The sequence below is a fragment of the Pantherophis guttatus genome, chromosome 6 (assembly GCF_059756535.1).
Source record: "Pantherophis guttatus breed Tessera chromosome 6, ASM5975653v1, whole genome shotgun sequence".
NCBI classification, from domain to species: domain Eukaryota; kingdom Metazoa; phylum Chordata; class Lepidosauria; order Squamata; family Colubridae; genus Pantherophis; species Pantherophis guttatus.
The window spans coordinates 68,471,011-68,492,543 of record NC_142068.1 but is presented as its reverse complement, the minus strand read 5'-3'; the positions used below and the strand labels follow the sequence as shown (position 1 = coordinate 68,492,543).

The window sequence follows — 21,533 nt, the reverse complement described above, 5'->3', positions numbered from 1 at the left end:
GTGTAGCATACAGCCCAGGAGTTGTACAGTTCTGGGGTTGCTGGGCAGATCAAAAATATTTGATGTAGTTCAGATATTCACCACTCAATAACACCCACTCAGGAAGACCATCAGCCATCTACATTAGGAAATACAGCGACATCTCTCTCACACCCTTGTAAATTCTACCAGAAGCCTTCACTCTCTGCAAGGAAGACTCTTCCGACTCATCATATCCCAGGTCAATGTCAAAAAGATGTTTTAGTTCCAAGTTTTATTAAGGTTCTAAGCCAGGATTCTAGAAAACCTGGATCCTTTTTAGACTATGGGTGTACCATTTTTTCCAGGCCAAAGACCACACTTGGTCTTCAAGCATCATGGCAGGAGCTACATTTCAAACATCAGTGAGCAGTATTTTTAAAATGTGATTACTATTTCACTAAAATTAAAAACAATAAAGATGGGATAAAGATCAAATCAATAAAATTTATGGTGATGACAGGGTGCAGGTGGCTAAAATGGAAGAGATTGGGGTGTGTGTGTGTCAGAGACAGTCTTATCTTACTGAGACCCAGGGCTGGAAGGAACCAAGCATAGAATGGCTTGGAAAGATGATAATTGCCAGGATTCTCACTTTACAACCGCATCACTTAGTGACCAATATTCTGGTCCCAATTGTTGTCGTAAGTCAAGGATTACTTGTAATCACTTTCACCTCTAGTTTCTACATCTGCCTAACAAAGTTGTCTTTGTCGTTGCCCAATATCCCATTACTAATGCTCTATCTATTTGTCAAATTAGTTAAAAATTATATGTATTGTATGAGGTTTTTTTAAAGGTAGAAGTTCATACAGATAGTCTTCAACTTATGACCACAATTGGGCCCAAAATTTTCATTGCTAAGCAAGATAGTTATTAAGTGAGTTTTGGCCCAGTTTATGACCTTTCTTGCCACAGTTGTTAAATCAAGAACTGCCTGTACTATAAATTTAAAGTGGATATTTAAGCTTGTAGAGAGGCCAAGAGCTGTCAGTTACTCCTTCAATGATAATAAGTTTTTGGAATACAGTGTAGTTCCTAATGTATCTCAAGTATTTTAAAACACTGTAGTTATTACTTCCATAGTCATACATGTTACTCTCTTTATACCAGATGTTACAAGCAGGAAAAAAAGCATAGAAATTCATTTATGTCACAAGTAAAACATGGGTTGTATCCAAGTAAAATATAGGGGATGATCATTATTACAACACTAAATATTAGGGCTAAAGTTACAACATGGACAAAACATCTTTTTCTGACGTAACATTGGCAGAGTGCATGCCAATTTTTCAGACTGAATCTTATATTTGGAAGTACTCAATCTGGAATCCTGGACAGGAATGCATGAGAGATTGATCCATAAATGCAAAGGGAGGGTCAGCGGACATACAAAAGTTGGCTAGGTTTTCTCTCAGCAGCCATCATTTCTGCCTAATCAAAGTCCCCCTTTAAAAATCATATTTAAGTTTGCAGGAGGCTATCAATTGAAGGATACTTGAAAGCAGCCTCTTATCACTCGATCTATATTCATTTATTGGATTTTTACTCAATTATAGAATGGAAGAATATGGCCCCTTCAAAGCATTACTAAACTCTGTTTCTTTTATCCCTCATCTTTGACCCTGCTGAACACAGTACGTTCCTGAGAATTATAGTTTAGTTATATCTGGAAAGCCACATGGACTGGGTTCTAGCCAAAGGTATGATAACATAGCAATGGCGAGATTAGGGCTACTTTAGAAGATAATGAACTTGGCATGCCCTTGTAGTAGGAATAGATCATATTCACTAGTAGGTATTTAAGTGTTCTCCAGCATTTTATAGTTTGCATTTGATAAAACAATGCAGTTTGATAACTCAGGCATTCAGTGGATTCTCTCTAGTAGATCCAAAGCTGCAGTGTCGACAAGCAATAACAGATTACTTAGTTATACTGTTAATCAGTTCTAGTGCTCATTAACAAAATGTATGTAATCATAAATAATGACTAAATAACTGTAATTTTTGCAAGTGCTGTTTTAAAAAGTTGATTTAGAATCCGGGTGCATGTTGACACAGTATGGCGGAGTGTTTGTCATACTCTTGATAATAAACAATCTGAATACCTTGTCTGGATTTCTTAGATTGTTTTGATTAATAATGTGGTTGTCAGTCTGATTTGTTGAATTGAGGAGGCCATTTTAGGAATACAGGAGGTGATGCTAAGGTTTTGCAAATTATGGCAGCTTTAAATAATAATACGTTAACAATGGCTATTAGCTGCTTTTCCAAAACATACATTTTGGGAGAAATTTTTGACTGGGCTCACACTCACATGTATCAAAGGAAGTTGTTAATCCTTTTATTACAGTTATTTTTTTAAAATATGCCTTCTTTTCTTTGGAGTTGAAGTGTGTCAAAGCCAACAAATTTTGGGATTAAACAAAATAATATTATGATGACCCCCAGGTAAAGGCATACAGTATATGCCCATGCAAATACAGATAGTCCTTGATTTATGACCACAATTGAGCCCAAAATTTCTATTACTAAGCAAGAGTTTACATGTTTTTTTGCCTCGTTTTATGACCTTTCTCACTACAATTGTTAAGTGAATCACTGCAGTTGTTAAGTTAATAACATGATTGTTAAATATATCCGGCTTGCCTGTTGACTTTGCTTGTTAGGAGTTTGCAAAAGGCAATCACATGATCCCCAGACACTGCAACCATCATAAATACATGCCAGTTGCCAAAGCCTCCAAATGTTGATCACGTGGAGATGCTGTAACAGTTGTGTGAAAAACATTTTTTTCCAGTGCCTTTGTAATTTCGAACAGTCACTAAACAAATGGTTGTAAGTCGAGGACTATCTGTAAACCAAATGTTACAATTAAACAGGGAATATGAGCTGCAATTTGATGTATCAGAGATTTTTTTTCATTTTATTTGGAAGGGATGACTTTATGCAAAGGCCTTCCTGGCCATGTCTTTTTGAGCAGGAGCCAACAGTCCAGAAGGAGACCCCAATTTCACCCAACTTCTATGTTACCCCCTCCCCTCGCCAACACCTTCAAACCCCTCTAGCTTGATGCACTTCACATCTCACTCCTCATTTTATTTATTTATTTGTTTGTTTTTTTGTTCAACTTGTATGCCGCCTTTCTCCGAAGACTCAAGGCGGCTTACAATGCATTTAAAAACCATATATAAAAACATTAAAAATTTAAAACATTAAAAACAATTAAAACCCATTCACACCATTCATGGCCGGATCTCGCCATATCGCAACAGCGAGATCAACAGCCCCAGCCTGCCGGAAAAGCCAGGTCTTTTTTCTTCTTAAATCTTCCGTCTGATTGAAATGCTGTCAGTATAATTAACGGGGTGGGTTTTCAAAGCAAGGCAATGAAATGAAGATTGTCAGACTGCTGGAATGTAAACCTTTCACATCTTGACCTAAATAAATGACTAACAATCATTCTTTCCAGGTAAGTGAGCCTCTGTAAAATAACATATAACAAATTGCCTTCTCTCATACTAGTAGGAATTCTGAATGCTCTAGTCTCAATTCACCCAAAGGAGCTATAAAGTTCCCATAATGATCTTGATTTCACTGAGTATCCAGTGAACCAGTACCCAGAAGGGTATCATATATGTACTTGTCTGCCTGTGCAAATTCTCAAAATACAGTAACAATGCTGAAAGAGGTCAAACTCGCGGCCCACAGGCCGGATGCGTCATGTGCTGACCACATCCGGTTTAGCAAAGGGGGAAAAAGTCCTGATACGTGACGCCACCGTGACAACGCAAGTTTGACATCCCTGCATTAGAGGTATTGAAATATCTCCTTTCTCCTCATCATTCTTTGACTTCCCTGCATTTTTAGGGGCTGTAAAGAAGTGGAGTTTGTCAATTGTCCAGCTGACAACTTGGGCTCTCGCTGAGGTGGACAATTGCTCAGAATGGCTTCTGCAGATTAAAAAGCCATATGTAAGATTAGTATCATGCTTAAATAGCTTGGATGTAGCTCAGGTTTCTTCTATTAAATTGTAATTGGTAATCATCAGGCTTGCTACTCTTAATTAAAGTGTAAATGCCCAATCTTGATGATGACATATGATTAGTTTGGTGGTAGCATCATGTGTGACACACCCCACAAGCACTAAACGAACACTGCATAGTTAAATTCTGGTTGGTTTCTAACCTGAGTTCAAATTTCTGATTTATTAATGGTTTATTTTTGGCACTCCACCCATTATTATCGGGGTTATAGAAGTACTAGTAAATAAAACAGGCCTTGGTAGAATAAGCAGCTTAGTTTTATTATTGAAAAGTAGCATTGTTTTAGGGGAAATACCAACCTTATTCTGGAGATCAGGAGAAAGCTGCCCACTTAAGATTCATTTTTAGGCAAAACTATGCAAGTGGATTATATGATTTATTTCACTAATAAAATGTTTTTTTCCTCCATAAATTGTTTATAAGAAATGTTTATTGGTATCGGTATATACTTCCTGCTGTGAATTGGATGAAATTATGTCCCACACCCAAACTGGTATAACCACTAGTCAGGGGAGTAGGAGAATTGTATTCCAAAATACCTGGTGGCCATTTGTTTGCCTATTCCTGATATAGAAGAAGGTGGAACCATTCATAGCTCCAAAAATGATATTGAGCTCTAGTTTTCATTAGTCTCATCCAGCACAGCCCAATGGTCAGTAATTTTGGGAGTTGGGCTGATAATCTCAGGAAGGCCAAAATTCCTTAGCCCTACTCCAAAGACAAAGTAGATTACACTTGCAAATGTACTTGACCATCAAGTCAGATGCTGTCTCTGAAATAAGTTTGTCCTTCCAGAAAATAATGCACCAAAATGTTGTGAAGATCTTGATTGGAGTAATAGTCTTATTTTATATCTATTACCAGCTTATTATGGAAAAAAATGAAAAGCTAATATTTGAATAAAATAAATTCTATTGATTCAATATCACACCACGTATCAAAGAGATGGTATTGTTTTAACAGATCAGCATATATAAAGTTTTCCCATGGACAGTTGTAATAATGCTATTATTGAAAATAATAAAGACCATCATATCTGAAAATGTTTTATAATTTGCACATGACAATTCTGCATGGTTGTATAGCAGTAAATATTCTATTGATTTATATATCAACTTTTTCAAGGGAGCCAAGGCAGCAAATGTGGTACTCCCTCCTACTTTTTCTTATAATATTAACCCTGTGAGGTAGGTTAGACCTTTTTTAAAAACTTGGCAATGTTAAGATGTATGGACTTTTAACTCTCAGAGTTCCCCACCTAGCCTGCTGGCTAGAGAATTCTGGGAATTGAAGTCCACACATGTTAACATAGTGAGTTTGAAGCACATTGGGTTAGACCAGTGATGGCGAACCTATGATATGCATGTCAAAGCAGAAATGACATTTTGGGTGACACACGACAATATATATTCTCAAAAGCATGCCCATTCTGAGATTTTGGAGGCTGCAGAACCCACAGAAAAGCGTTCTTCAAAACTCCTTCAAAAAGTAAGGCCTCATGCAACCCTGAACAGCCTTAGGTAAGCAGTCAACAGGAAGAGAGCACCGCCTGAGGTAAGCAATGTATGGCAGATCCTGGAGAGGCTGGGCCACGGGGGCAATTTTGCTGATCCCCACGGCTTGTGCTCTTCAGGGAATGGGGCAAGGTGACCTTTTTGAGTGGCAGTGGTGGCACTAAGGTTGAAGTTGAGGCCTGGGCCTCTATTTCAGACCCAACTTTAGCATTGCCACTGAGTGCTGCTGTTGGTCTAGCTCCTTACCTCTGGGGGTTGGGGGGGGGAAGAGAAAAATAGAGAATTGTTTTGCTTTTGTTTGTTGGGGTGTGTGGCACGTTAGCAGAAACAAGTTAAGCATTTTCTGAATTTTTGACACACCAAGCCCAAAAGGTTCACCATCACTGGGTTAGACTGAAACAGAGTAACTGGTGTGTTTTGTCAACCACAGCATTTTAAGAGCCTTGATAGTACAGGGGTTTAGTGCACCCTGTCATTAACACAGCTGCCTGCAATTTCTGCTGGTTCAAATCTCTCCAAGGCTCAAGGTTGACTCAGCCTTCCATCCTTTCTAAGGTAGGTGAAATGAGGACCCAGTTTGTGGGGGCAATAAGCTGACTTTGTATAAAATATACAAAAGAATGAAGGCTATTGCTTAACGCATTGTAAGCCGCCCTGAGTCTCCGGAGAAGGGCGGCATATAAATCAAATTTTTAAAAAAAAGGTAAATGTCAACTCCCAGAATTCCCCAGCTAGCATGCTGCTTTTGTTTGCCTGTTTATTTATTTAAAACATGGATATAGCCATTCTTCTTTCAACCAACTCTGGGCAGCTCCCAATCCAAAATATTTTTGTAAAAACAAATTATAATCATTTAAAATCACTGTACAACTCAACTAATTAAACATTAACATTAAAAAACAACCACTGAAGAAGCTTCTTGGATAAGAAGCAAAATGACTTCAAGGAAAAACAAAGTCCAATTGCCTTTTGAAAAAGCGCCTTTGGGAAAACCATGACCTGGATGACTAAGAATTTCAACAGACAGTATGTGAAGAGGTGGTAGTAGGATATTAAAAATGACAATTGTGCGTTGGCACGAAGAAATATTGTGCAATTTTGACACAATATACCTTCCTTACACCTAAGGAAGCAAATTGTATTTTTGTATCGATTGGTCTCGAGTTTTGGTATCTTATCAAGACTTAATAGGAGATTAAATGTAGGCTGCCACGATATATAAAGGAAGTTGATGTGTAATTCTTTATATTTTCCTTTTGGTGGGAGGAAATAGTATCATTGTGTCACACTGCTGACTTTAGCTTTGAAAGGTGTAGGAGGCAGCCACTAAAATCCTTTCACTGTAACTCTGAAATTGTTCTGCTGGGGCAGGGCATGGAAATATCAACAAACATACTGCCGTAGAGGGAATCTTTGTTGAACGTCTCAGTGATACACGCAGAAAAAGCTGCTCTTTTCCCCCTGCTGATAGTAATGTCTCATTCACCCTGTGGAGACCCAGCTGCCCCATGAGCACCACTCCAATGTGGTGGGTGGGTCTTCAATGCAATGCAATGCATTGTGAAATGACTGCAGTTCCCTCAGTAAAAAGACCCAGGCCTACATCACATTCACTGCATTAAATTGCTATGAAAGCATTCTCAATGCAGAGGATATCTTCATAGGAATATAGAGTGTGACCAGATATTCTTGAAAACCATTTTAGATGTAAGGAAGCAGCAGCTTTGGGCAACAAATCATGAGAACAGTAGAAGGTAGGAAGCTAAGCAAATGTTGGTCTTACTTTACTTGAGCACCACATACGTAGCTGTTCGTTTAATCTGTTAAATGCTGTAGCTTTTCCTTCTGCAAATTTAATTTAGGCACTACTGCAAAAGTCTCATTGAGTAACTGCCCAAGGTATAAATCCAGATGCAATTTCCAGGAAGCTGCCCCACTAGTTAGGGTGACGGGGGCTGACAGGAATTGCCCTGCAACATCTGACGTATTTAATAAAAATGGAGGCTAATTATTTCCAAACAGAAATGTGGAATTCATGCACAATCCTTTTGTGTATAAAAGATCTGGTTTGGGTTTCAGTGTGTATGGCTCCAAGGCAGGAGATAAGAAACGGAGAGTGGTTGGTATGTGCTACACTTTGACATTGGTGGTAGTGACTGGAAGGAGGGACAGAGGAACCAGACACTTCAAGAGCAGGTGAGATAATGGGATAAACCACGACGGAGATTGTTGAGAGAATTGAGAGAAGGGAAGAGGTGATGTGATGTGTTTGTTCTTTGCTTATTCACTCTGTCTGGATTTTATTTTGTCCCAAACCTGGAACCAAGATTGTAGGGTCCAGTTCTGCCAAAGCATGGTTGGCTCCAAATGAATTCCTGAAACACAGTGTTTTGTTCAAAACAAAGCTTTTTCTTCATGTTGTGCAAACCCCTGACCTCCCACACATCTTTCAGTAATTATATATTCAATGTGGGATTAAATTATGTCTTCTACTTGTGAAATAGCCATTGCTGCAGTCAAATGGCGAACAGCACATTAGCTTTCCCCTAACCACATTGTTAATCTTCCTTAAGTATACTGTACACCACACAGTATCGATAAATTTTGTCCTAAATGGTAGACCCACACTGGTTTAACCCACACTGATTTTTGTCACCCAACAAAAAAAGAATATCAAGCTGTTATAATCAAATAAGAAGAACTGTGCTCAGATAACTATCTCAGGTCCATGTGTTGTACAAGAAACCCAGACTATGGAGATATTTAATCCTTGATTTGACAAGTGGGTGTATCCAAATTTTGATAAGCCTTTGCACCATGGTTGTGCCATGTGCATATAATTATTGTTTCTATGTTCAATATGGATTTGTTTTCTGGAATTTAAGCAACTGGTATTGATATAACAATTTTCTAGCATCAACTGCTATTGAAAAAAAAACCTTTAGAACTGATGGAAAGTGATTTTGTTGATCCATAACTGTTTTCTTTCTGCATGGAAGCATGCAAGAGGTTAAAGGCAGGTAATCCTGAGGGCAGCATGCCCTTCCTGAGGCTTTGTTGTTTTTCTTGAAAACCTGCCAATTTGCCACCAAAATTCAACTATGATGAAAATTCCTACTACACTTCAGCAAATGAATTTCAGAGACATCTTGGAAGTAGTACATGTAATATTTGCAACACATGTAGAATGTAATTAAAGACATGCATGTCAAAAAATAAGAATCAAGATTTAAGTGCCGAATAAATGTAGACAATATAGGAATAATCAGTACAAAAGAAGTAGCTGGATGAATATAGAATGGTCAAATCACAAAGGATAGAAGAATCTGGATTTATTTAACCACAATTTCCCCCACCCCCCTTTCTTTCCTGTCTATAATTTGTTTTGCCATTTGCAGTTTGGATGTTGCTTGTCCCAAAATGGAATATTTGGTAGTTTGTAGGGAAACACCCATGTCATATTTAGAGTTCTCATAAAAATGTTTACTGTACAGGCAGCCCCAGCTCCAGCCCGATACACATTAAGCAGATGGCAAGCATGTGAGATTCTTTCATCACCTTCAGGAAAGCCAGTATCCAACTTTTCTTTTCTCATTATTTTTCAGGCATGACACTTCAAAACAAGATAGACTCTTCCACCATTATTATTTTAAAAAATTATATTGGGGACTATGTTAGGGACAGTCTAGAAATTAAGGTGTCGGCATCTGACAGTTTGCTCTGTTGATGTGCTTGTTGCCCAGTTATTGGTTTTAATTAAGAATCTAAAACAATATTGAAATTAGTGTAGGAGGAAATCCAGAAATGCCAAGGTAGGTGTCTAGGAACACATATAATATCCTGTGCATCGCTAGGCCTATCCCTGATTTGTGCTATGACGACAGAAATTAAAGCAATGCCTTCTAAAGGCTTACTGAACAAAAGCACCAGCAGAAAGCATCTATTTAGGTGCTTCTACTCTCTAAGAAGCCTTTAATTAACCGACACATTAAAAACAGCAATCTAAACATTTTGATGCAGCAAGGCGTAGACTGCTCGTAAAAATTGTTTTGCTAACGCCTTCCTGCTGTTCTATCAAAATGATTATTACTTTACAATAATGTTGCCTTGACAGTGTATAGTCCCTTTATAATACAGTCAGGATGAATGTGCATAACTGCTCTCAATTATTTACGGAGGAACTTAATTAAAACTAGTGTTGACTTAACTACAACAGCAGGCAAAGTCAGATGATGCATACGAGACATGTTCCTATGGTAAATGTTTTGCTTTCACTATAAATTTAATTTGTTACTTGGTGATTAACATTTTCTGATTATTCCAGTCACAAACCTACCATTAGAGTACACTGGAAAGCTTACAATATCCCTCTGATAAGAGATAACATCAAAGCAAGTAAGGCAAAGGTGCACATAAAATTGCATTAGTTAAATTAGGGGTTTTGGAACAGGTGCAGACAGAATCCAGGGGACGTGAAGAACTTTTTAGTTACATTGTTACAATACATCCATCTTTCTCAAAATTGCATTGTATTGTTTTCATTGTTCATTATGGAATTTTCGGCACGGGGGAGGGAAATGTCAGTTAAACAAATGAAATTTAAAATAATTGTTTCATTTCATCACTGTATAATTGCCAAGCTACAAGTTGTGCCCCAAATATCAGTGTAAAAGCTGGACACACATAAGCAATGAAAACCTCAAAATTAAATACTGGGCCTGGTGCTCAGCAGACTAAAAGCATTGTGATTAACACCAGCTGTCTGCAATTACTGTAAGTTCGAATCTCATTGGGCTCAAGGTTGACTCAGCCTTCCATCCTTTCTAAGGTAGGTAAAATGAGGACCCAGTTTGTGGGGGCAATAAGCTGACTTTATATAAATATACAAAAGTATGAAGGCTATTGCTTAACACATTGTAAGCCGCCCTGAGTCTCCGGAGAAGGGTGGCATATAAATCAAATTAAACAAAAACAAAAACAAATACTGTAGTTATTTGTATTTAGATAAAACTGGCAAAAGCATTTCTTTCAAAAAATCACGTGACAGTAAGTTATCCTCAATTAAAAAAGAATCATAATGCTTTCTCCGTGTAAATGAATTACCCAATAATACTTATAGCAAACAAGCAAGATCTACTGCTTAGCAACTCAGCAATTGGCCAATTCCACTTGGTGGAAGATTATACTGAACCCTGTTTTCCTCACCTTCATGTATGAAAGAAGCTGGTTCCTCCATTCAAGTAAATAGGTCAGCTTCAAGCAAATGATGGGTTCATGGCATGCTGAAACAGAACATGGAAGGCTTGCTCACTTTAGACATGCATTATTAAGATAAAAAATGGGGAAGAGAACAATGGGAAAACTCGTATCAAAATTAAGTAAAATAGTTCCCAGGATCTCTACTGAACAATAAAAGGCAAAATATTCAACATAATTCTGAATATTTGCATCTCAGACGTCTGAAGATTGGGTCATAAAAATAAAATGAACAGCAAAATAGTTCTGAGAAAAGGAACCTGTTTTAGATTATTTATTAGCAGAGTTAACTATGGTTGTCAAGGTTCTATTTTTGTTGTTAAAATATTTAATGCCCTCCAATTAAATGTAAAAAAATTTATTCAATCTAATCCAATATGTGATCACAACAGAAACATTAAACACAACAACAGAATAATGGTTTTGCTACTGAATTAAAAATAATTCCACATTATTCACAGTACATTTGAATCAGAAGATACAGAATAGTTTCTGAAGTTTAACCACAGAATAAATTTCAAATCCACACACCGCACCAGGTGACATTATGAGACTATGTGTTATCTGTTTTAAAAAATCCAGCAGGTAACAAAGGACTAGTGCCTATACCAGAAAGAACACTCACAAGACTTTTCCTCAAAAGAATTTTACAAAGTATTTATAGCACTAAAAATCCTTGAAGAAATCCAGCAGTTTGCAAATACAGCTCTCTCTCTCTAATTCCAGAGTCCAACTGAATTAAACTTGTAATTCTTCTCAGTAGTTAGAAGATACAACTAGTATTCTATACTTCATATTTCTTCACATACTTTAATACTGGAATACTAGTTGGTCATAATATACATTTTATACATTTTTAAAATAGTACATTTCTATAGTTAAAATAATGTTCACTTCAGAAAACTGTATTTTGTTAGCATTCATTATTGCAAACGAACATGAAGCCCACTTTGTTTAATTTCTGATGAATTATTTACCAATTCTTAAAAATAATAAGTTTCTACCATTTACAGTGAATATTACACTGTTGAATCTAGCATTATCTAGTTCTCTAATGCTGCTGACACAAATGCCACCAGTAATCCCAGGAATTGGAATTGATTACATAGATAAATATTACTTCACACTGATATGCTTATTTCTTTTGTCGAGAAAAAGATTGCTCAAGTACCATTCCTAAATCTCAACTCTTTATGTTCTAAGAAACCCATTTCATTTACTAGAAAAGGGTTTCACTATGTGCGTATATAGAATTAGTACCACTACTCCAAGTATTTGCTGGGAGGTTCCATCAAAATCAAAGACACTTAGAAAATGTATTCTCAAAAAAAAAAAGCAGTAAAGTGCCAGATGTCATAGGAGTAAAATATTAAAACAATTCCTATTTTAAAAAAGCCCTACTAGTAAATACTATTTGTATTGTGTTTATAATTTCCTGAATACTTTTGGAAGTATAGGCAGAATACCTCTACATATAGCTGCATGTTATCAGTCCTGGTTTTGAATCTTTTATATTTATCTTGAACTAATAATATCCATTATTTGACTGGGATTCCATAGTACATTGGTACAAAGCAATAACTCCAATATTGCAACTTGGTTACAAGTAGATTGTGATTCACTTTTTTCATTTCACAGCAGGCAAATGATACTCAATTATATATAGTACAACTTACAATGAAAGGACTAAAGGTAAACCATCAGATGAAACTTTTAAATAAAAAAACCTTACGTTAATATTCCAAGTGCTCATTAAGAACAGGCATGTTCAGTTTTTAACATTCTAGAAATGTTGGCTATCGACAGGTAGTTGTTGACTAGCAAAGAGTTATGAATTTACTGCAACGAGCATACAAAAGATATTTCAATACAGTCTGCACATAATTTATTGACTTCATAAGTGTTTGGCTGTTTCAGAAAACCCCCAAAAGGCAATATATCCCCACAAGAAATGGATTCAGATGTCTCCTGCCACAAAGAAAAATACATTAATGGAAACAAATTACATTCTTAAGCTTAACAACTAAGTAGAATTCACCTTGACATTATATAGTCTTTTATTAGTCTATGTGGAAAGGGAAGAGATACAAAATGCAGCAGCATCTCATCCAATCTCGGCTCCTGTAGCTAACTAATAGAATTGTTGCAGAATATAGGAAATGAGATTGTAAGAGTCTGACAGGCATACTGTAGTCATTTATGCACCTTCTTGCTCAGGGTAGTTTAAAATTTTCCGATGAGCTTGTCGCAAATATTGCTGCTGTTTGAAGTAGACTTTGAAAGCTCCTTTTATAGCAACAAAAGCAATTCCACCCTAAAAATAAAAGGGAACAATTATTCAAAGCCTACCAGAGAAATTTAATCTTTTTTTTTTAATGTGGCTTTTAATACACATTTGTAATATGCCTTGACGTTAGGTTAATTAAAGCAGTTTTATATAAATACTGGAGACATGCCATTCTCTATCATACTGTTATTCTGAAATGTTTCTCTTATAAAAAAATATTTCATGCTGATTTTACACATTATTTTGGAAGGGTTTTCTTAATCCATTCAATGGGAGAGGTGTTCTTTCTGTAATTCCCATCCCCACCCCAAGTTCAAATGACCTTGAGGAATCAGATTTGGATTCTAGTTTCTCTCAACTTCTCAAACAATAATCCCTGGGTAATATTATGCTATAATTCTGGGTGGCATCTACATTCATATAACTGCCCCTATCTCATTTTCTCACTTCACATTTTTCAATTTCTTCCATGATCTCTCTGCTTAGAAGTTCAGCACCCCCTCAAAATCAGTAAGTCCAACACCTCTTTCAACTTTGATTTCATGTCTCTCTCATCCAAATATTACCACTTATTTTGCTGAACAAGAGCATAATAGAATGTATATATTTTTATTCTCTGAAGTTTCATTTCCCATCTTTTAGCAAAATACTTAATCCAGTAGTGCTTCAAAAAAATTAAGTCATTGTCACCTCACCAGTTTATTGAATATCTTCATCTATCTTCATCTCTTTCAAACGTCATCTCCTTCATTTTGAACTTTTTGTAATACTCTGCTCCCAGATTTGTTTTCAGAACACTTCAATATTTAACTTTAAATCTGAACACTTGCTTTTTGCCTAATCTTGGATTCAGTCCAATCTTCCTGCACTTCTATGCTGTCCAGGGTCTTGTTTCCCAACTAATCTCAGATTTTATATCCCAAAAGCTCTGTCACTGCTTGCCCTTCAAAGGAGACAGCTTTTTCTTTCCTTTGCTGCCTCATAAGTGATGCTATTCATTTTATACTCTCTTAATCCCACCTTTTAAGCCTTTGACAAAATTCTTCAGCAGCTATCCTCCCCGTTTCTCAGTGGCAAGTGCTGCATTTCTCCACATCATCAAATTCCATGTGTGTCAAGCTGCTAACAGCACCACGAAGCAAGATTCAGTCTTATTAATAAGGATTAATGCCAGGAAGGGATTAGATTATAGAATCCTGGAAACTAAATAAGAAAACTGTGTTCTTAATTTATTAGTCTGTACTTTAATGAGAATTCTATAGGTGTTGCCCAAATTTCTTTCTTATACTTTCCCTAACTAATGGACCGAGGCTTCATTGAATAGATGGGGTGAAATGTCCATTTGCTCATTTGCCATGTTTTTCAGTAATACATTTCATTTCCAATTCTCTTATAGTATATATTTGCATTTAAAGCTCCCCTTTATCTTCCAATAGCAGTAATAACATTTTAATTACATTACATAATAATATTTTGTCATATTTTTAATTACAGTAATTCATGTAACCTTGATATCCATAGTTAGCTAGCTTGTATTCAGCCTTGGTTTAGTTAATTGATGAAAAAGAATAACTTTTGAATACTGTGGCTTAAGTGATAACAAACAGCATAGAAGCTGCTGTTGTAAATGTATGCATTTATATGAAGTATTTTGAACCTTGACGACACATAATTACAGCCATTATAATCTAGAAAACACTAATCTGTGAATCTCAGCCTTGGTTCTACATGCACAACTCTGTGTAAACTGACTTTCCTATCTATTTAGTCGAAACAATGAATTAGGAATAAGGAACTGCATCTAGTACAGTGTTTCCCAATTTTGGCAAATTGAAGGTGAGTGGACCTCAACTCCAGAATTCTCAGTACAAAATGTCTACCCCGTATTTATTCACCCTACAGCTTATAAGTACATAACCGCTACCAATAACACCCAAGTAATATTTATTTATTTATTTATTTATTTATTTATTTATTTATTTATTTATTTATTGGTTCGATTTATATGCCGCCCTTCTCTGGAGACTCAGGGCGGCTTACAATACGTTAAGCAATAGCCTTCATACTTTTGTATATACCTGCTTAGTAGGGCTTTCGCCCCCCCCTAAGCGGTGTTCTTTTTATACAAAGTCAGCTTATTGCCCCTACAATCCGGGTCCTCATTTTACCTACCTCAAAAGGATGGAAGGCTGAGTCAACCTTGAGCCTGGTGAGATTTGAACTTGCACTATATGCAGGCAGCTGGTGTTACTTAACAGCACTTTAGTCTGCTGCGCAACCAAGGCTCTTTTTATTCTTTTGAAAATTCTTTCAAAAATAAAATTGCAACACAAAAGCCATTATCAAAACCACTTAAGAACCACTTGTGTTCATCTGCCATTCTCCAAGAATGTAATCTATTGATTGATTGATTGATTGATTTTATTGATTAGCCCTTGGGCCATATCAAAGGGTAGTGTTCCAGAAACAAATTATTACTAAAATTTGATAAAAGCAATTTAAAGTGGAATTGGACAAAATACGATTTAAAATGAAATTGGAATAAAATACAATAATTTAAGATTTGGATAAAATATGATAAAATTATATTTCAGTGTCACTCCTACAATCTACCTCAATCAGTCCCACATATGCAGATCTCAACCGAACCATTTTGCTTAAGTCCTGTGCTGTGTTAAATGTTATTTTCAGATTCAGGCCACACGTAAGGTACCGTATTTTTCCGGCGTATAAGATGACTTTTTAACACATGAAAATCTTCTCAAAAGTCGGGGGTCTTATACACCGGGTGTCGTTCTTCTGTAACCAGGCAGACCAGCCCGAAAGGCTCTGACGAGCCAAGCTCTGACCATCCCAGCTGAGTTGCCTGGTAATCAGGCAACTCAGCTTGGATCGCCAGAGCCATTTAAAAAAGTTTTTTCTTTTAAATGGCTCTGCCTGCCTGCTAATCGGTAGCAAAAATCCCCCCCTCCAGCTTGCTTACCTTAGCTGCTAGTCGCAACGCTTGCCTTGCTTCGCTTGCCTGCAATCGGTTGCATCAGCAAGCAACTGAATCTCCCTGCCTGCAATCAAGCAGGCAGGGAGTTGTGGACTTCAACTCCCAGAATTCCTCAGCCAGCAAAGTAAAGCTGGCTGAGGAATTCTGGGAGTGGAAGTCTACAAGTCTTAAAGTTGCCAAGGTTGGAGACCCCTGTTCTATTTGGTGAGTTTTTTTCCCCTTTGGGAGCTTTAAAAAAAATAGTTAATTGGGGTATTTGTGCAGCTTTCTGAGATTTTGTGTGTTTCTGTAGTGTTTCACTCTAACGACACAAACACTCAAAATCTCACAAAGCTGTATGTGGAATTTTGTGTGTGTAAAGTGTGAAAGTTGGTTTTTGGGACTTTTGGTGGCTATGTGAGGTTCCTGCTTCTTGCAGGGGCCATTTTGAGTCTAGCACAGCTGCTTTTACATTGTGGGTGAGCCAGTTGTGTTGTATTGTGTTGTGTGTGTGTGTTTTTATTAATTTTATTTTATTTATTTATTTTATTTTATTTTAATTTGGTGTGAGTTGGAAGAGGGTTAGTCTTATACGGCGAGTATAGCCCAAACCCTATATTTTAACAGGAAAAGTCGGGGGTCTTATACGCCCAGTCGTCTTATACACCGGAAAATACGGTAAGTTGTTTTGATATGGGGATTCCAATGAGTCATTCATTTGGTATAGAGACCAAGGTGCCTGACTCTCACCCTCTTATATAGGCAACAATCAAATAGGATGTGACCCAGGTCTTCTACCTCTGCCCAAGAATGTCATCATTGCTAGCCACCTCCTGCATCTAGATTAGGGAACTGCCAGCCTCTTCTTGCTCATTGAACGTAACAGAGATCTGGGGACAGATAAGTTCAATTGCTGGGAAAGAACTTAGATGGAAGCCCTCTGGACCATATCAAATCCATGGTCTGAAAATCCCCCATTCCTGCAATAAATCATGTAATTATACAATAACAGGATTTTTAGGTATGACTGAAAATCAGTTCTGAATAAGGCAAGTCTGAGACTTTAAAAAAGTTTCAATATGGACTTATGAAATCACTAATTAGTCTTGTGAAATTGCACTTTTTAACATTAGGAAATCCTGCTATATGACACATGGGTACTCGGTTTCCCCTAAAATAAGACATTCCCTGATAATAAGCCCAATTGGGCTTTTGAGCACATGCACTAAAATAAGCCCCCCCCAAAAAATAAGCCTTCCTTGAAAATATTTAAATGCATGTGCAGCCGGTCCACGCCATTTACTCGTTTCCTCCACGCGCCCCAAAATAATAAGATCTCCCCGAAAATAAGGCCAAGCCTTATTTCGGGGTTCAAAAAATATAAGACAGGGTCTTATTTTTGGGGAAACACGGTACATTTTACACCGTGAAATGTATCTCAAAATTGTATCTCAAAATACTATACAGGTGGATTCACAAAAACCATGAAGGTAAGATTATATTTGATAGTTTATAGTTAACATGATATAGGAAACCAGCTATTTATTAGATAGGTCTAGTGTGTTTGTGAAATAGCAATTTTGACTCATTAAATGATTTAAACCTATGTGAACCTAGCCCATTATATTGTATGCAAAATTTAGGCAACCCTGGTCAAATTGTATGTTTCAATGGCATTCTACATAAACAAAAGTTGACACAACCTCTACGTGATTTCTGTGACTTTGAATGTATATGTAATATTTACATACAGTTCGTTACGGTTTTAAAATGAGAATTTAGGTATTTATTATACAGAATGTTATTTAGCAGAAGTATAAAAACAATTATGTAAAGAGATGACAAATGGTTAGAAATGTTTCTATAATCCTGCAGGTTTACTTCTACAAGGAAACTTCATCTTACCAAAATTGTTCTTTGAAGATTAGAATTAACACTGCTGAACATCAATTTTCCCACTATTGTGGCGATTGTGGGAAAGACAAGAGCTCCACATAGGATACGAGTAGCAGAGACATGATCTGCTAAAGGGTTAGCCTCAGCTGGAATACGAGGAACAGGACATCCAATTCCTGAAGAAAAATACCATTGCTAAATAAATATTAGGATATATATTTTACACATTTCTATGCAACAAACTTTTCAATGCAATCAGAATTCTTTACATTTTTGTACTTAAGTTCATTACACAAAGTATGAATTTTAATAATGCTATACAAAGTAAGTTTATTTTTTATATTTTGGGTTTTTTCAACCTACTTCATCAATTGAGATAGAATTCAACCAGAAGCAGCAAAAATGTGCTAGATAGGCTTTTCCTTAAGGAAAGAGAAATTTGCTCTACCATTTCATTCTTTTTCACTGAAACCAAGCCAGCCTAGATATTAAAATTTTGTAGCATTACCTGGAAATATGCTGTTCAGTATCTGCAGTTTATTAGAGTACTTTCGCCACAATCTAAGCACGTAGTCTTCCCAGCGGATCATCTTTCCCAATATAAGTATAACTGGGATGGTGGGAAGTCCAATTAAAAGGAATAATGGATCTGCTCTTTCCATGACATCAAGGCCTTCTTTATGACCCACAACCTGACCAAAACAAAACTACACATTACTACATAACTATTACAAGCATCTCATTTTTGTTAACACATAATCATTTTATAAAGGATTTTTATCAAGTGTATTATTAACCCGACCTGGCCCTTTTCAATTATGCAAGAAGAATAGTTTCAGTTGAACAAATCTATTCAGAAAATATTACAGAAGAGCTGGAAAACACCAAATCACTTCCAGGGAATACAAGTAGCACTATACTATTATACTGGGACAAGAAGCCTTTCCTCTACCCAGCCAGTAAGAGGACTAGGGAAAGGAAAACTGACAGCTGGATAAACTTTATTTAGCACCATTTAAGACTAATTATCTATTTTTATCATTTGTAAAGTATTTCTTTTGATATAGTTTTATCATTGAAACATGATCTTAATAAGTTGTGTTGGCAGCATAAAATTTATTTTTTAAATTGTATCTTTATTAGATTTCAACATCCAACATTAATATACAAACTAACATAAAAGGGAAAGAGAAGGGAAATAAATTAAAAGTGATAAAAATATACATCAAACAAACATAACAAAAATGACCTCTCACTCCCTTTTAGCACAACGATATTAACAATACAACCAACAGTACACCAGCACTAGCTTTGTCAACCAAAATATGCCCTGTGAATATAACCAGCCTGGTATCTGAATCTTATCAATCTAGATAACTATTTAAGGCATTAAAACTGGAAAAATGCTCATTAAGTCTGAATCTTTTTAGTTATAGAGTTTTGCTCTTAGTAGGAACATTTTAATGGCATTAGATATATGAAGAAGCTGGATTGTACTTGCTTGAAATACGTACCGTAATTACAAATGCCTTCATATACGGTAATATAAAATCTCCCTGTGTCAAGCTTGACTCCTAGTAACCACATGAACATGTCCATGTGGCTTCACAACAATAGGATAGGTTTGACACTGCCTTCTTTTGTGGATATTTTTTTTTAAGAGGACAGGCAATGGAATTGCTCTCAAATGTTATTTATGGCAGTCTCTTATTTCTATAGGTGGTCTCATATCCAGAAATGAACTTTTTTTTAAAGATTAGTCAACATCAGAGAGTCATTGCCATTTTCTTTGTCACCAATGTCTTTACCAGTTGTTGAAGTAATACAGTTAATACTTGACTTATGGGACTAGATTTCCAGTCATAAATCACTGCATTTAAGTTGAGGCATTCACATGACTGGACCTGATTTTACATCATTTTTTGTAGCAGTCATTAAGCAAAACATTATGGCTGATAAGCAAACTATGTGGTTGTAAGTGTGAAACCATTCTTCTGAATGCATGTTTTTTGCTGGCAAAAATGTTGCAAAATGAATTCATTTGTCTGTGGGATGTTGCAATTCATTGTAATGACCCACTTGCAAAGTGCCCAAAATGCAATCATGTAACTATGGGAAGACAGTGTGTGACATAATGTTTTATGATGTCCAGAAGTGCTTTATGCACCAAAAATCACATTCCAGACCCATCTTATTTTGAATGGTCATTAGTTGACCAATCGTAAAATGAAAACTGCCTGTAGAATCATAATGAAAAATGTAAGGCAGCTCAAAAGAAGCAAAACCCCCACAAGGATGAAGGGAACATAATCTGGATCTAGGTGTAGTAAATTGGGTTTTCCAATCCTGCCTTAGAAATCTCTTTCTTACCCACCCTCAAGGGCGTCTTCAGCAAATCTCTAGCAGTTTCCAGTCAATTACAGTAATTTAACATTTAGAACATTATCTGAACCTGCATCACTGTTACAGCTCCATAGGTGACAGCTGTCCAGTAGATAGAGCCCACCATTATTCCAGCTGCAGCAAATGGACAAGCTTTTGAGATAAGACGATCTGCTAAATCCAAAACATAAACAACTGGACCTATAATGTAAAGAAGAAATGAGATTCTGTAGCAACCATCATAAACTGACGAAGGAGCAAATGGGCAAATGAAAGTTATGTTTTATTAGTAAATTTTATAATTGTATAAAATTGTTTCTTTCTGCAGAAGTATAATATATTCAGACTTCTAATCCATTATTGTGACTTTCCAAGTAACTAATTGTACATCTGTAATACACATATTCTTAAACAATTTAATCTGAAAATGGGAGTAATTGAAAACACTAAACTGGCAACCTAATTTCTTGCATCATGATCTTAAAAAGAGACTGGAGGAGCCTGAGTGGCGCAGCAGATTATTGCTACTGTTAAAGGTAGTATTTAGCTTCCAGCTGCCTGCAATTACTGTGAGTTCAATTCTCACCAGGCTCAAGGTTGACTCAGTCTTCCATCCTTTCTAAGGTAGGTAAAATGAGGACCCAGTTTGTGGGGCAATAAGCTGTATAAAATATACAAAAAAATACAATATATTTTTTGTATAAAATATACAAAAGCATGAAGGCTATTGCTTAACGCATTGTAAGCCGCCCTGAGTCTCCGGAGAAGGGCGGCATATAAATAAATAAATAAAAAAAAACAAGTTAATATGTGATATATTGTTCCACCTTAGTTTTTCTCCTTAATTTTATTTTCATCCTTATCACAATTAGTAACTGTTCTTAACTCATGGACCTCCATATATGGCTTTCTTATTGTTTCAAGTGATGCCATGCCACTTTTTTCCTTTGTCCATTTTGCAATTAGTCTTTATTCTAATGCAGGCCATTAAAAGAAACTCTCCTCCAATGCTGCTAAATTACCTAATAGTACCTCAGTGTATTTGCACTTGGATTCAGGATGGTTTAGCCAATCCTGAATTAGCTGATTTAGTTCTCCCCCCCTCCCCTTGCAAATAGTAAACTGAGCAAAGAAGGGATAGCACAGCATTGGAATTT

At 36.4% G+C, this 21,533-nt stretch overlaps 1 protein-coding gene across 2 annotated transcripts in view; it reads right to left on the bottom strand.

The window, feature by feature from the left end:
* Positions 1–11,093: 11,093 nt before the first annotated feature.
* MARCHF5 (membrane associated ring-CH-type finger 5) overlaps positions 11,094–21,533 on the bottom strand; it is a 31,051-nt gene continuing 20,611 nt past the window's right edge. Inside the window, exons 3-7 of one of the 2 annotated variants that reach the window (XR_004593460.3) lie at positions 20,447–20,577; positions 18,503–18,686; positions 18,004–18,170; positions 14,142–14,324; positions 11,177–13,148 (exon numbers count right to left, since the gene is read on the bottom strand). Coding sequence is in view for 1 of the 2 variants with exons in the window: in XM_034430454.3 (XP_034286345.1) it covers positions 13,032–13,148; positions 18,004–18,170; positions 18,503–18,686; positions 20,447–20,577 (599 nt within the window). In the remaining variant the exon portion in view is untranslated. Of the gene's footprint in view, positions 13,149–14,141; positions 14,325–18,003; positions 18,171–18,502; positions 18,687–20,446; positions 20,578–21,533 lie in introns of both variants that reach the window. The other variant, XM_034430454.3, reaches the window with a different exon arrangement.